This window comes from Panthera tigris, chromosome A1, assembly GCF_018350195.1.
Source record: "Panthera tigris isolate Pti1 chromosome A1, P.tigris_Pti1_mat1.1, whole genome shotgun sequence".
NCBI lineage: Eukaryota > Metazoa > Chordata > Mammalia > Carnivora > Felidae > Panthera > Panthera tigris.
The window spans coordinates 218628890-218645862 of NC_056660.1; the positions used below are offsets into that span (position 1 = coordinate 218628890).

Here is a 16973-nt window from a genome sequence, read left to right on the forward strand (position 1 = left end):
ATCTATTCATGCCTTTTACCCATATCTTCACTGGATTATTTGTTTTTGGGTTTTTCAGTTTTATAAGTTCTTTAAAGATTTTGGACACTAACCCTCTATTTGGTATGTCATTTGCAAATATCTTCTCCCATCTTGTCAGTTGCCTTTTAGTTTTGCTGATTGTTTCATTTGCTATGCAGAAGTTTTTTATCTTGATGAGGTCCAATAGTTCATTTTTGCTTTTGTTTCCTTTGCCTCTGAAGATATCCAATAAGAAGTTCCTGCAGCCAAGGTCAAAAAGGTTGTTGCCTGTTTTCTCCTTTAGGATGTTAATGGCTTCCTGTCTTATGTTTAGGTCTTTCATCCATTTTGAGTTTATTTCTGTGTATGGTTAAAGAAATTGGTCCAGGTTCATTTTTCTACATGTTTCCATCCAGTTTTCCCAACACCATTTGCTGAAGAGACAGTCTTTTTTCCATTGGATATTCTTTCATTAATTGGCCATATATTTGTGGGTCCATTTCTGGGTTCTCTATTATGTTCCATTGATTGGTGTATCTGTTTTTGTGCCAGTACCCTATTGTCTGGATGAATATTGCTTTGTAATATAGCTTGAATTCCAGAATTGTGATGCCTCCAGCTTTGTTTTTTGTTTTTTGTTTTTTTTTTTTTTTTTGGTTTTTGTTTTTGTTTTTTGTTTGTTTGTGGTTTTTTTTTTTTTTTTTGCATTATTTTGGCTATTCAGGGTCTTTTCTGGTGCCATACAAATTTTAAGATAGTTCTAGCTCTTTGAAGAATGTTGGTGTTATTTTGATAGGGATTTCATTGAATATGTAGTTTGCTTTTGGTAGTATTGGCATTTTAACAATATTTGTTCTTCCAATCCATGAGCATGGAATGTTTTTCCATTTTTTTGTGTGTCTTCTTCAATTTCTTTCATAAACTTTCTATAATTTTCAGTATAGTGTCAGTGTATAGATTTTTCACCTCTTGGTTAGTTTTATTCCTAGGTATTTTATGGTTTTGGGTGTAATTGTAAATGGGATCGATTCTTTGATTTCTCTTTCTGCTGCTATATTGTTGGTGAATAGAATTCAACTGATTTCTATACGTTGATTTTATAGCCTGTGACTTTGCTGAATTCATGGATCAGTTCTAGCAGTTTTTTTGGTAGAGTCTTTTGAGTTTTTCACATAGAGTATCATGTCATCTGCAAAGAGTGAAAATTTGACTTCTTTCTTGCCAGTTTGGATGCCTTTTATTTCTTTGTGTTGTCTGATTGCTGAGGTGAGGACTTCCAACACTATATTGAATAACAGAGGTGAGAGTGGATATCCTTGTTGTGTTCCTGGACTTATGGGGAAAGCTCTCAGTTTTTCCCCATTGAGGATGATATTAGCAGTGGGTCTTCTGTATATGGCTTTTGTGATATTGAGTTGTGATCTTTCTATCCCTACTTTCTTGATGATTTTTATCAAAAAAAGATGCTGTATTTTGTCAAATGCTTTCTCTGCATCTGTTGATAAGATCATGTGGTTCTTATCCTTTCTTTTATTAATGTGATGTATGACATTTGTTGACTTGCAGATATTGAACCAGCCCTGCATCCCAGGAATAAATCCCACTTGATCGTGGTAAATAATCCTTTTAATGTATTGTTGGATCCAGTTTGCTAGTATCTTGTTGTTTTGCATCCATGTTAATAAAGGAAATTGGCCTGTAGTTCTTTTCAGTGGGGTCTTTGTCTGGTTTTGGTATCAAGGTAATGCTGGCCTCATAGAATTTTTTGGAAGTTTTCTTTCCATTTCTATTTTTTGGAACAGCTTCAAAAAATAGGTGTTAAGTCTTTTTTAAATGTTTGGTAGAATTCCCCTGGAGAGCTATCCAGCCTTGGACTCTTGATTCTGGGAGATTTTTGATTACTGATTCAATTTCTTTACTGGTTATAGGTCTGTTCAAATTTTCTATTTCTTCCTGTTTCATTTTTGGTAGTTTGTATGTTTTTAGGAATTTGTCCATTTCTTCTAGATTGCCCAATTTGTTCTCATATAATTGCTCATAATATTATTTTATTATTGTTTGTATTTCTGCAATGTTGGTTGTGATCTCTCCTCTTTCATTAATGATTTTATTGATTTGGGTCCTTTTACTTTTTGATCAAACTGGCTAGGGGTTTATTAATTTTGTTAATTCTTTCAAAGAACAAGCTCCTGGTTTCATTGATCTGTTCTACTGTTTTGTTTTTGTTTTTTGTTTTTGTTTTTAATTTCAATATCATTGATGTCTGCTCTAATCTTTATTTTTTCCCTTTTTATGCTGGTTTTGGGCTTTATTTGCTGCTCTTTTTCCAGTTCTTTTAGGTATAAGATTAGGTTGTGTATCTGAGACCTTTCTTATTTCTTTAGGAAGGCCTGGATTGCTATATACTTCCCTCTTATGAACACCTTTCGTGCATCCCAGAGGTTTAGGGCTGTTGTGTTTTCATTTTCGTTGGTTTTCGTGTACTTTTTAATTTCCTCTTTAACTTCTTGGTTAACCCATTTATTCTTTAGTAGAATGTTCTTTAGTCTCCAAGTATTTGTTGTCTTTCCAGATTTTTTTCTTGTGTTGATTTCGACTTTTATAACATTGTGGTCTGAAAATATGCACCATATGATCTCGATATTTTCATACTTGTTGAGGGCTGATTTGTGTACCAGTGTGTGATCTATTCTGGAGAATGTTCCATGTGTACTCAAGAAGAATGTGTATTCTGCTGCTTTGGTATGAAATGTTCTGAATATATCTGTTAAGGCCATCTGGTCCACTGTGTCATTCAAAGTCATTGTTTCCTTGTTGATTTTCTGTTTACATGATTTGTCCATTGCTGCAAGTGGGGTGTTGAAGTCCCCTACTATTATGGTATTATTATCAATGAACTTCTGTATGTTTGTGATTAATTGATTTATATATTTTCCATGTTGGGGGCATAAATGTTTACAATTGTAAGATCTTGGTAGATAGATCCCTTAATTATGATATAATGCCCTTCTTTATCTCTTGTTACAGTATTTTAAAAGCTAATTTGTTTTCCATAAATAAGTATGGCTACTCAAGCTTTCTTTTGGTGACCATTGGCATGAGAGATGATTCTCCTTCCCCTTACCTACAATCTTCAGGTGTCTTTAGGTCTATAATACGTCTCTTGTAAGCAGCATATAGGTTGGTCTTGCTTTCTCATCCATTCTGATACCCTGTGTTTTTTGATTGAAGCTGTTAGCCCATTGACATTTAGAGTGGCTACTGAAAGATATGAACTTAGTGCCATTATGTTGCCTGTAATTGGAGTTTCTGGTGATGTTCTCTGGTCCTTTATAGTCTTTGTTGCTTTTGATCTTTTTTTGTTTTGTTTCATCTCTTCTCTCAGAGAGTCACCCTTAAAATTTCTTGCAGGGCTGGTTTAGTAGTCATGAACTCTTAGTTTTTGTTTGTCTGGGAAACTCTTTATCTCTTCTTCTATTTTGAATGACAGCCTTAGTGGATAAAGAATTCTTGGCTGCATATTTTTCAGATTTAGCACGTTGGATATATCCTGCCCCCCCTTTCTGGCTTGCTAAGTTTCTGTGGATAGATCTGCTGCAACCCTGATGTGTCTTCCCTTATACATTAAAGGATTTTGTTCCCTTGCTGCTTTCATAATTCTTTCTTTGTTTGCACATTTTGTGAATTTGACTATGATATGCCTTGCTGATGGTCAGTTTTTGTTTAATCTAATGGTAATTCTTGGTGCTTCTTGGATTTTGATGTCTGTGTCCTTCCCAAGATTAGGAACTTTTTCTGCTATAATTTTCTCACATAAGCCTTCTATCCTTTTTTCTCTCTCTTCATCTTCTAGGACTCCTAAGATTTGTATATTATTCCTTTTTAATGCGTCACAGAGTTCTCTAAGTCTTGTATTGTGCTCTTTTGACTTTGTTTCCCTCTTTTTGTTTCTGCTTCATTATTCTCCATAATTTTATCTTCTATGCGTCTGATTCACTGCTCTGCTTCGTCCATTCTTATCATCATGGCATCAACTCAAGATTGCATGTTGGATATAGTATTTTAATTTTGTCCTGACTAGTTACTTCTTTTATCTCTGCAGAAAGGGAAACTATGTTTTTTTTCAACCCTAGCTAGTATTCTTGCTATCATGGTTCTAAATTCTAGTTCACACATTTTGCTTATATCTGTGTTTCTTAAGCCCCTGGCTGTCATTCCTTTCTGTTCTTTCTCTTGGGGTGAATTCCTTCGTTTTGTCATTATGGAGGAAGAAAAAGAATTAATAAAATAAAAATTTTAAATTAAAAAAATTATAAACAAAACAGAAAAATTAAATAAAGGTAACTAGATCATAGATGTGTTTTGGTCTGCTTGTTGAAAGAAGCTTGGTAGAATAGAGAAAAAAGTAGAGAAAAGATAGAAAAGAAAAAAAAATTAAGAAAAGTTTTAAAGATTAAACAATATTTGTATAATAAAATATAACAAAATGAAATAAATAATAAAATAGAATTTTAAAACTACAAAAAATAGTAAAAATAATGAAAATAATAAAAAAATATTCCTGCAAAAGAGAAAATAAAAATAATTTTGTGTCTTTCTGTAACGAAGAAAAAGAAAAGAAAAAAAACAATTTCAAGAAAGACAGAAGCAAAAAAAACAACAAAAGAAAAACAAAACAACAACGAATAAATAAATGAACCAGCAAACAGAATGAAACCCAAATGAAGTTAACACTCAGTGTCCCCTAGAACTTGAGCTATGAAGCACTCTATATAGTCCATACATGAAGCAAGCAGAGAGACTTGTGCTGGTTGTCTAGGGGATGTGCTTGGAGGATGCATTTGTTTGGGGCTTGGTGTAATGGCTCCATTCTCCACTCTGTGGAGCTACTTAGTTCACTGGGTTGGATGCGCATGCATATGCATGTGCAGGAGAGGTGGAAATGGCCTCACCCAGCTTCCTAGTCTGTGGCATAGGAACTTCATGCTCTCATGAAGCCCCTCCTTTGTCTCAGGGCTCCTTCCACTCCTTGCCTCTACCCTGTCCATGTCCAAGCCTCAGCCTGCCAGGCAGCACCTCCCTTCAGAGTTTTATCTCAGGTGGGCTGTGTTTCAAAACCCCTCTCTGCAGAGACCCCTGTGACTTGGGCCCATGCCAACTCTCTGGGAAAGGGTCTTGCTGAGCAACAACCGGGTGCCTGCTTGCCCCAGAAAATGATTGTGTAATTACACAGTGACGCTTCTCCCCCGTGGCACATGAACCCCTCAGACCTCGCTGCCTGCTCCTGGGTATTGTCACTACTTCCTCCCCAGAGCACCAACAGGCACTAAGCACCAGAATTTCAGACTCTGTGCTCCACTGTTTATATAATCCTAATGGTGTTGAAATCCTTTCCTTTCTCCCTGTCAATGGTTTTGGGGAACAGAATTCTTGTTCAGTCCCCTGTGAGTGTTTTCACTCTTTCTTTCTCTCTCTCTCCAGCAACTTTTGGGGGAGTGCTTTTCTTGCATGATCCCGATTTACTGCACTCTCCCCCTTTCTCTATCCTCTATCTGAAAAAAAAAAAAAACAGCTCCCTACCCTCTATGGCTTCTCTCTCTCCCACTTCACCTCTCCACATTCCTGAATTCTGAATTCTGCTGAATTCTGTGGCTCAGGTTATGCAGATTGTGGTGTTAATCCTCATATCAATTTCCTAGGTGTGCAAAATGGTTTGGTGCTGATCTAGGTGCATTTCAGGGACATGACAAGCTGAGGGTTTCCATCCTCCTCCACTATCTTTCTTAGACCCCTGCTTTCCTTTGTTTTTAGCTATTTACTTCCTTTGTTCTTTTATACTGATCTTCAGTTTGACTTTGCTGAAGTCCACATAGAAGTTCAACTATATCCAAAGACTAAGATTTTGACATCACAAAGGTTGATAAATAGAACCTGAATTTAAGATGTCAAATCACTCTTAGATATCAGTACACATTCCTAGAAAATCCCATTGTTGAGATAATGGAATTATGATTAATACAAGATTGTTACTCCATGCTACGTTGTTACCTCATGTCTGTAAATAGACATTAATATTTTAAAATTCCACTTACAAATTAAGACAATTTTAATGCATATTTTTATGTGAAAACTTTGATGCTGTTGATTTTTAAATTTGTAGGAAAAAAAACAAAACATTATTATTCTACTATATATTACTACCAAACTAACTTTATTTTACAAAATTCAGCCTGGATTGTTGAAGTTGTACCAGTAACAATTAATGAAAAATTCAAATGCTTATATTTTACTGTAAATTTCCATCCAACTTGTAAAATTAGTAGCTGTATATTAAAATTTCCAAAAGAAGAATTGAGAGTCGCTATTGGAATACATTTTAGTGATTAAAGTAGTCAGGAGGGTAAGTTGTAATATAAAAACTACTCATTACGAGCTTATGACTATGGGCTAGTTAATAATTTATTTAAAATTATTTCTTCAACCAAAAACTTGCTGAAGCTTAATATAATACTGTATGATAAAGATTTAATAACTATTTGTTCTTATTTTACATATTTTGGACAGTCAGGACACAAATACAATATGAACTCATTTACACTGGATTTTGCTTTTGAAAAGATTTTCCAAAATAATAGTAGTACTCTTGAGGCCAATAATAACTGAATTTATGACTACTTAATTAGGCTCTGTAGTGATTTTCTTTATTGCATTTGCTCATTATGTTAGTAAAATGAACACGATGCTTATTTTTATGTGAGCACTTAATATCCACAAGATGCCTGTATAAATTAAATCTGGTGCACAAATGTGTCTTCCTAAACAAATTTTTCCTTTCCCTTTTCTAGACAATCCCAAAGAGATGACTCGTGTGGCTGTTTTTGTCAGAATTTTGGATGTTAATGACAATGCCCCACAATTTGCAGTGTTCTATGACACTTTTGTATGTGAAAACGCCAGACCAGGGCAGGTGAGCAGCCATAGGACTTAAAAGCTTTGGAATATTTTAGTGGCTTCTTAAATATTTTCTTTTCCTAATCTTAAGAAGAATGAGTAAACAGAGATAAAAACAATCATATAAGTACCAGCAATATAATTTTTTTAAAGGTTGATGTTGGGGTGCCCAGTGCCTGGATGGCTCAATCAGTTAAATGTCTGACTCTTAATTTCTGCTCAGGTCATGATCTCATGGTCATGAGATCAAGTCCCTCATTGGGCTCTGTTCTGGACATGGATGCTGCTCAAGATTCGCTCTCCCTCTCCTTGTGCCTCTCCCCTGGTTATGCTTCACCTCTCTCTCTCTCTCTCTCTCTCTCAAAAAAAAAAGCTGATGTTTTTAGAATTACAAAATTGTCTGAATGACAATATAGTGAGTTTCATATTTCTTTTGTGCAGTTAAAAAGAAAATATAAGACATTATTGTTGCCACAACAGTTAAGGTGTAAGAAGAAATAACTTTCACTTGTTAAACTTTCAAGCACAAAAACAGGGAGAAAAAAAAAACTGCTCTTTCTTTAGATGAATACTGTAACTGCTAGAGAAATGGGAGATGGAAGTTAGAAAAAACACAGAGACAGATACATGGGATCAGCTAGACAGTGCATCAATATTCCAATGAATGCAAATGATTTGAAAGCAGACTGTAGGATTCACTCCTTAGATTTATACTTGTATTTCATCATTATAGCAACACTTAGAGTGCTTAATGACTTAGTTTTTGTCCTTTAAAACATTCTTTATACATCAGCTTTGTTTATAACTCTTTAAGTCTTTTCCTCAGTGGACTCATTTTGTTGTTTGCAAAACTCCAGTGTATATGGCTGAAAGAAATGCTCTTAATTGGTTTGAGTGCTATCTTCACAGAAGGAAGCTGCATGTTATAAATAATAATTGGGAATCAAATGTGTTTTATTAAAGGAAGAGGACCCATCCCAAAACTGTATTATGTTTTGACATCATTTGATGCTCTTTATAAACATCAATGTCATTGTTACATTTTTATGCAAATTACATTGTGGAATAACACAAATTCTTCCTTCTGAAGATTCTAACAGGAATTCAATAGCCTGTCTATTGTTTGAAATGGCAAAATTGCTGCAATTGGATTCATTTTTTATTTGAAAATGTTATGGAAATGTTTAATTTGGAATATTTAAATGACAAAGCTACTTCCGACCCACTTCTTAATGAAACAGTGTTTGCCCTGAAAATACTATTCCAAATAGTCCTCTGCTTGGCAGGCTCAGCATGATATAAGTTGAAGCCTTTTCTCTAAAGAGATAAATTACCCACTTTGCAACTGCCTTATGCATTGCTTTCTCTATGGTTATTCTATTTGATTTTCAAGAGATATCTTTTCAGAGCATTTGAATCATTTTAAATACTGATTTCCAAATGTATTCAAAATATACAAAATAAGGGATTATGTTTTTTTTCTTTATGCCTCTTTTTAAAAAAATATATCTGGTTTAGTAACTTTATATTTTTTGGACTTTAAAAACCACTTGGCGTATTGAAGGAAAATAATAAAATAGAAGAAAATTTTAATTTAAAAAGTAACCTATTTTGACCAACTTGATAGGAATAACATGATTAATAATTTTTGTCTAATTATCTGAATGTGCAATAACTTCCTATAGTATTTATTATTTTTAATGTTTATTAATTTGTTTTGAGAGAGAGAGAATGAGAGAGAGTATGAGCAGGGAAGGGGCAGAGAGCAAGAGAGAGAAGAGAATCCCAAGCACACTCCACACTGTCAGCAAGGAGTCAGATGTGCGACTTAAACCCATGAACCATGAGATCACAACCTAAGCAGAAATCAAGAGTCAGAGGCTTAACCAACTGAGCCACCCAAGTGTCCCCATAGTAGTTATTTTTAATAAGATCAGTTTGTTAAATATCATTTTGGTCTCACAGGCTGAAAAATGTTTCTTAAACCAAATACTTATGTACTCAATGATGCAATTCTAGGTTACAGCATCCTAGGAGGTAAAACTAAGGTTTGGAAAAGTCCTTCACTGAAACTTCCTTGAAATTTATTTGTTAACTCTGCCTTCCTTCCTTCTGGGAAGTAGGAGCTTCTCAGGACTTCTGGGTGTGCTTTAGTTGTTTATAGAGTATTTCAAACAAACTAATTCTCTGAATTAAGTGCCGAATAAAAGTAGCACTTTGAACAGCAGTATTGGAAATGATTCCATTTATTTGATGCGTGGACAAAACGAGAAGACAGAGATAAAGTTAACTACCATCTCCTCCTCCTTTTCTGCTTATTCCCTGATCTAAGGGTAGGAGACTTTCCCCCTTGGAAAAGATGGAGCTTACAATTGATGTAGCATTAACAGTTCCTTCTTGTGCCTGAACTAGGCTACTTGAGTCTTCATCTTTTCCATCACAGAAAGAGTCTCTTGGGAAAGGAGAGGAAAGAAGACCGGCTGTTTCATTTCTCATTGATTTTCAGTCAATAAAATATATTTTAATAATTTTAATCGTTATGGGAAGGGAATACAATTTCTGTCTCACAGATTTCCCAGAGTCTCCCCAGGGAGGAGTGCTACTTGTATTCACCCACAGATAGTATCTGAGCTCCAGGCTTTTATCAAACCCCAAATATCCCACTACATATCTCCATGGCACAGTGTTTAGTTACTTACCAGCTACTGAAAAGGGTACTTTTTACCAGAACAAAGGTAATTTTTGCATCAATGGAAACTACTACTCTAACCACTGGCAATGCTAATGATCACTGAAACACCTTCTTGCTGAATTGAGATTGTTTTAGAATAGCCTAGTAAAAATACAAACCAATTATGTTACAGCTCAAGAGATACAATGTAAATGACTTATCAGTGTCTGTTCTTCATATGCTGAAAATGAATACTAGACAACACCAGTGTTTTTGTTTTTGTTTTCCATAATGTGGCAACCTATTGTATTGGAAGTGATCTAAAATGAATTTGTCAAATTCAAAAATGAATTTGTCTCTAGCAGGAATAAAATAGTGAGTACTTATACAGAGAGATAGGGGATATCTCCTTGTTGCCAACTTATGATTTCTATTGCAAATCAACTCAAATGTATAATATATATATACATAGTATATATTATATAATATAATATATTTATATTTATATTGTATAATATAATATATTATATATTATATTTATATATTATATGCATTTAATGTACATATATGATATGTATATGATATTTTATTATATATATTATAATATATATTATGTATATATATTATAATATATATCATAATATATAATATGTATGTGTATGTGTGTATATATATATATATATATGCCCATATGTATATGGTACATATGCCAAAACAAATAAGCACACATATACCAAAACAAAATACAGTTGATTCTTGAACAGCATAGGGGTTGGTTACTTTCTTTATAACATTTAAAGAAAATATACCAGTGAATCACTAATTTTAAAATCAATGATGCTATCATGTTTTATTCAAACAACATATTTTAATTAAGAATTTTTGCATAAGGGGCGCATGGGTGGCTTAGTCAGTTAAGTGTCCAACTCTTGGTATCAGCCCATGTCTTGATCTCACAGTTCGTGAGATTGAGCCCCATGTTGGGCTCTGCACGGACAGTGAGGAGCCTGCTTGGTGTTCTCTCTCTCCCTCTCTCTCTCTGTGCCCCTCCGCCATTCTCTCTCTCTCTCTCTCTCTCTCTCTCTCAAAATAAATAAATAACTGCTAAAAAAATTAAAGAAAAGAAATTTTGTGTAAGGAGACCTGGGTGGCTCAGTCGTTTAAGTGTCTGACTCTTGATTCCTGCTCAGATCATGATCTCATGGTTGGGCTCTGAGCTGAGCATGGAGCCCACTTGCGACTCTCTTGCTTCCTCTCTCCGTGCCCTTCCTCTGCTCACGGGTACATGTGAGAGCATGAATGTATATGCTCTCTCCCAAAATAAATGAATGAACATTAAAAAAAGGAATTTTTGTGTAAACCATTATAATTTCTTATATGTAAAGATGTGACCATTTTGTTCTCTGTAGTGTATTATTTTGATTTGTAAAAATAAACTGAAATTATAATTTTTAATCATAACTGAAAATGTATATTTATTATGAAACATTATAGTTTTTATTTTAAAAGGCCTACTTTTAAAGTTTTAGCTCTACTTTTAAGTTTCTATCATTTTGTCTGTATGTGTGCCAACATATTAATCTTAATGATTTGTATAAACATAAAAATTATACTTAGTCTACTATCTTTCTTGATGTTATTTCATTTGTCATTTTTCCCCTCAACTTATTCTTATAAATCACTATTTAAAAGTATAATCTTTTAGACTGCCTGACAAATAAGAGTCATTCAAGAAATGTTTTTATAACTGAATTCATACCTCTTAAAGGGTATTAATTAATTCTTGTATAAACATCTTTCTCTTTAATTCCTTCACATATGTACCATTTTTAGTTGTGTATTGGATGGCTAAGCCATTAGCAATAAATCTTTGATTTCTAGTCAATCTTAAATTACCACTAAAGTTTCATTAAATAGTTATGTTTCATTTTAAAATATATTTTAAAATTATTCGAAGTTTAAATTATTTTTTTGGCTGCTTATTCTTAGATAATAAACATTTATCTTTGATCAAATTATAGTTCTTTTATCATTTAGAAGGAAGTGGTTAAGGTTGTAAATAAATAGGGAGTACATAAAATTTATCACATTTTTATTTTTATAAGGTAATCTAGAGGAGACTATTCAATACAGAAGAGTTAAAATAATTTATTTTTCATAATTACTTGATATAATGTTTTAAATTTGAAATCTCTTTTTAAATAAAAATCAGTAGCAAATATTTTGATCAAATATAGACACAATGTTAAAATGAGTCAATTTATTAAAGTATATTCCTTTTAGTTAAGCATAAATTTGACCATTTATATAAACATCAATATACAAGTTAACTTCTGAAGCTCTCTTGCAAATTAAGATACGCAAAAATATATATAAAATGTTATACATATAAATTAAAGACAAAATGGGTATATATGCAAATATTACATAGCTATATGTTATATATATATATTTAATAATATTAAACATATATGGTCAAAGCACTGATCTGATTACAGTATAAGGTGTTACATTTTCTTGTTACCATATAGCATCTTATATTGTCTCTTATCCTTAAATAAGTCAGAGATGATCTTTATAAAATAACCATTTCCCATAGTATGCGTATATTGAATTAAAAATATGTAATATTATTTACAGTACAGATGAAGTGAGCCATTACTGCTAAAGTAGACCATAATGTTTAAGTCCTTCATTTAAAAAGTTTTGCATAATATTATCTATGTAATCTCTACTTTCTTTGAATAATTTTCACTTTACTTTTTTTTGATAAGGAGAAAAGCCATAATCACAATAGTTTTCTGAATTTTTCCTACATTAGATAAACTCTTCCAGATCAATGTTTAAAGATGTGTGAAATAACCTACTCATTTCAAATGCTAAATTAATAAGGATGCAAAGAATATAATATTACCAGTTTTTATTTTGAAGAAATGGATAACATATAGGAGAAATTGAGAAGGAGGGACAGAAAGAAGCACGGAGGGAAGTAGAGAGACGAGGACTCTATTAAAATTAAAGTAATAACAAAAAAAAAAAGATGGAATAAGCCAAAGATACATGCACAAGGAAAAAAAAAACAACTGCCTTTAAATTTAGACAAAATTGGATGTTAAAAATTACATATTGTTAAGCAGGTTATACCCATAGAATTTGATAAATATGCATTTTTCTCTTTTCTCCAGCTAATACAGACTATAAGCGCAGTAGACAAAGACGACCCTTTAGGTGGACAGAAATTTTTCTTCAGTTTAGCTGCTGTCAATCCCAACTTCACAGTACAGGATAATGAAGGTAAATTTTAGAACACGGTCATTATGATTTAAGGTGACATTTACAACTTTTCCCCAAAGTAGCAATTAACATGTATGGTGTATTAATTTATTGATCTGTGTTACAAAATGTTTTCATAAGGTATTTAATCAGATTAATTTCTTGACTGTTCATTTTCTCAAAATCTCAAAAAAATAGTAAATTATTTGAAAGAAATCTCTACATGAGTACTAATGAAAAGATTGGATCTTGAAAACATTAGAAAGGCTGGAAATAATCAGACACATGGGGTAGAGAAATGAATGACTCAGTGAGACCCTTGTGCAAATTTCAATGATACTTAGCAGCAACAGATTCACCAAAGCCAAGAAGGCATGGAATATGGGTCAGAAGAAAGAGAAGTAACCATATTAGCCTGTGAGGGTTTAAGTGCAAAAGCAGTTGCAAGGACAAGATATACTATTCTTTTGTGTAATATGTAAATATTACGATGTCTCTGTGATCAAAAATACTGAAATTACATTTCTTGCATTCCCAAAAAGAGCAAAAACAGATTTTTATAGGAAAAAATATGAAAATAGTTACTATTTTTAAAAAGTTGAACAGCTTTATTCTTTGAAAAATATATGTGGTAATTATCTTAGTCTAAAAGTGTGTAGAGCTTAACCCCTCCCCCCCCCCCGCAATAAGTATATGTTAAACTAACAATATCAGGTGATCTTTCCAAAACGGCATACATATTTTAGAGTAAGTGTAAATATGGTTATTCTTAAAATAAATGTAATAACTACCTTACTACCTTGGCATATTTGGAAATACCTTCATAACGATGTAGCTACACTGGTAGAGGCAGATGGCTATATCACCTCTAGGTGGCTTTCAGAATATCAGAAAGAAGTTGAAGATAATGGATAGTTTTACATTAACCCAATTTTTATTTGAAATATTTGATATGGTAGAAAGTGCACAAATCAGTTGAAGAGAGGGCACCCACTGGTAACATCTGTTTACTAAATTGGAGTTTCTGAAATGTCTGTTTTGTATCCCTCTGAACGTCTAAAATAATTGTGACGGGAAAAATTAGCCTAGGGTTGGCAGATAAGACACAAAATGTCCACTTTCATCTGCATATCAGTAAAACAACACCCATTATTTTATTTGCTGAATCTGGCATCCTATATATGGAACGTAGACTGGACATCCCTAATACTGAACTGGCAACATCATTCATCTTTCTAAGCGTGTTTTAATTTATGTTCCTGTTAAACCAAGCCCTGGCTCCCAATAAACCACCTCTCAATTTTGAAAAGTATTAGAGACTTGAAATAGTGTTACCTTATCACAACATTTCACAGTTACTAGGTAAGCACCTTTAGGCTAATCTTAATTCAGTTCTCACAAGTAGTGGCATCTTCCTATATTTGGGAGAGTTCCTGATCTTATATGAGTTACTCAGAGCAAGCGTTGAAGCCTTATAAATATACATCTGAACATGTCACTATATAGAACACCACTAAAGTCAGATGGAATATAGGATACAATCCTGCATAAATTCACTAATTTGTTATCGTGCATTTTGAAAGAAATTCTATTGAGAAATGGAATTGCTCTTCTTGAGAAAATACCCTTGTGTTTATCTATATGTTCAGCTTAAAAAACTTTATGGTATAAGTTTTTAAAATTTAATTTCTTGCTTCTGTGATAACACACTTGGAGCTTTTAATTGTTAAGATTCCCTTACTTTCCACTAACATAGATTGAAAGCATAATTATATGATGACTTTTTGAATATTTAATAAAATGGTTTGAATAGAATGGCTAGTTTAGGGCAAAATGACATTTTGTTCTGCAATATAATAAAACTATTGTAGATAAAATTAACATTTAGAAACTTTGGAAAAGTTAGGGAAAGGCAAGAAGATTCTAAATATAACCATACACTAACACCTGTTGTTTTTTGTGTTGTTGATTTTAGCCATTCTGACAGGTGTGAGGTAGTATCTCACTGTAGTTTCAATTTTTATTTTCTGATGATCAGTGATATTGAGCATATTTTCATGTGTCTGTTTGCCATATGTATGTCTTTTTTGTAAAAAAATGCCCATTCTTGTGCCCATTTTTTAATTAGATTATTTGTTTTTTTTGGTGTTGAGTTTTGTAAGTTCTTTCTAGATTTTGGATACTAACCCCTTATCAGGTATGTCATTTGCAGATATATTTTCCAGTTCTGTAGGTTGCCTTTTAGTTTTGTTGATTGTTTCCTTCGCTGTGTAGGAGCTTTATCTTTTGATGAAGTGCCAATAGTCTATTTTTGCTTTTGTTTCTTTTGCCTCAGGAGACATGTCTAGTCAGAAGTTGCTATGGCTGATATCAAAGAGGTTACTACTACCTGTGTTCTCTTCTAGGATTTTTGTGGTTTCAGATCACACATTTAGGTCATTCAGTCTTTAATCCATTTGGAATTTATTTTTGGGTTTGGTGTAAGAAAGTGGTCCAGTTTCATTCTTTTGCATGGTGTCATCCAGTTTTCCCAACACAAGACGGTCTTTTTCCCACTGGTTCTTTCCTGCTTTGTCAAAGATTAACTAACCATGTAGTTGTGGGCTCATTTCTGGGTTTTCTGTTTTGTTCTGTCGATCCATATGTGTCTATTTTTGTGCCAGTACCATACTGTTTTTATCACTACAACTTTGTAATGTAAGTTGAAGTCTGGAATTGTGATGCCTCCAGCTTTGGTGTTTTCTTTCAAGGTGGCTTTAGCTATTTACGGTCTGTTGTGGCTTCATACACATTTTAGGATTGTTCTTCTAGCTCTGTGGAAAATACTGTTGGTATTTTGATAGGGATTGCATCAAATGTGTAGATCGTTCTGGGTAATATAGAGATTTTAACAATATTTGTTCTTCTAATCCATGAGTGTGGAATGTTTTTCCATTTCTTTGTGTTCACTTCCATTTCTTTCATCAGTGTTTTATAGTTTTCAGAGGATGGGTCTTTCACCTCTTTGGTTAGGTTTGTTCCTAGGTATCTTATTGATTTTGGTGCTATTGTGAATGGGATTGATTCTTTAATTTCTCTTTCTGCTGCTTCGTTATTGGTGTATAGAAATACAACAGATTTCTGTCCATTGATTTTGTATCTTGTGACTTTACTGACTTCATGTGTCACTTCTAACAATTTTTTGGTGGAGTCTTTTGGGTTTTCTATATGGAGTATCATGTCAGGTACGAATAGTGAAGGTTTTACTTCTTCCTTGTGGATTCGGATGGCTTTTATTTCTTTTTGTTGTCTGATTGCTGTGCCAAGGACTTCCAGTACTATGTTACACAACAATGGTGAGAGTGGACATCCCTGTCTCATTCCTGACCATGGAGGAAAAGCTCTCAATTTTTCCCCGTTAAGAATGATATTAATTGTGGGTTTTTCATATAGGGCCTTTATTATTTTCAGGTATGTTCTTTCTAAACTTACTTTGTTGAGGCTTTTGTCATGAACGAGTGTTGGCAATGATGTGGAGAAAGGGGAACCCTCTTACAGGATTGGTGGGAATGCAAACTGGTCCAGCCACTCTGGAAAACAGTATGGAGTTTCATCAAGAAGTTAAAAATAGAAGTACCCACGGTACAGAACTTTTACTACTATGTATTTACCCAAAGAATACAAAAATACTATTTCAAAATGATGCATCCTAGTGTTTATAGCAGCATTATCTACAATAGCCAAATTATGGAAACAGCCCAATCTCCTCTGACTGATCAATGGATAAAGATGAAGTGGTGTATGTATATATATATAATGGAATATTACTCAGCCACAAAAAAAAAAAAGAATGAAGTGTTGCATGGGTGGAGCTAAGCTAAATAAATCAATCAGAGAAAGACAAATACCATGTGATGTCACTCATATGTGGAATTTAAGATACAAAACAAAAGAACAAAGGGGGAAAAAAGAGATAGAGAGAGACAAACCAAGAAATACGTACTTACACTTAACTACAGAAAAGAAACTGATAATTGCCAGAGGAGAGATGGGGGGGGGGGAAATAGGTGATGGGATTAAGAAATGCCCTTGTTGGGAT

At 33.4% G+C, this 16973-nt stretch overlaps 1 protein-coding gene across 3 annotated transcripts in view; it reads left to right on the forward strand.

The window, feature by feature from the left end:
* The window catches only part of LOC102954987 (cadherin-10), a 122557-nt gene that overhangs the window by 100548 nt on the left and 5036 nt on the right, over nt 1-16973 (forward strand). For 2 of the 3 annotated variants that reach the window (XM_007075934.3, XM_042960617.1), the window contains exons 8-9: nt 6846-6967; nt 12808-12916. In XM_007075934.3, the coding sequence (XP_007075996.1) occupies nt 6846-6967; nt 12808-12916 (231 nt within the window). Of the gene's footprint in view, nt 1-6845; nt 6975-7196; nt 7202-12807; nt 12917-16973 lie in introns of all 3 variants that reach the window. The other variant, XM_042960623.1, reaches the window with a different exon arrangement.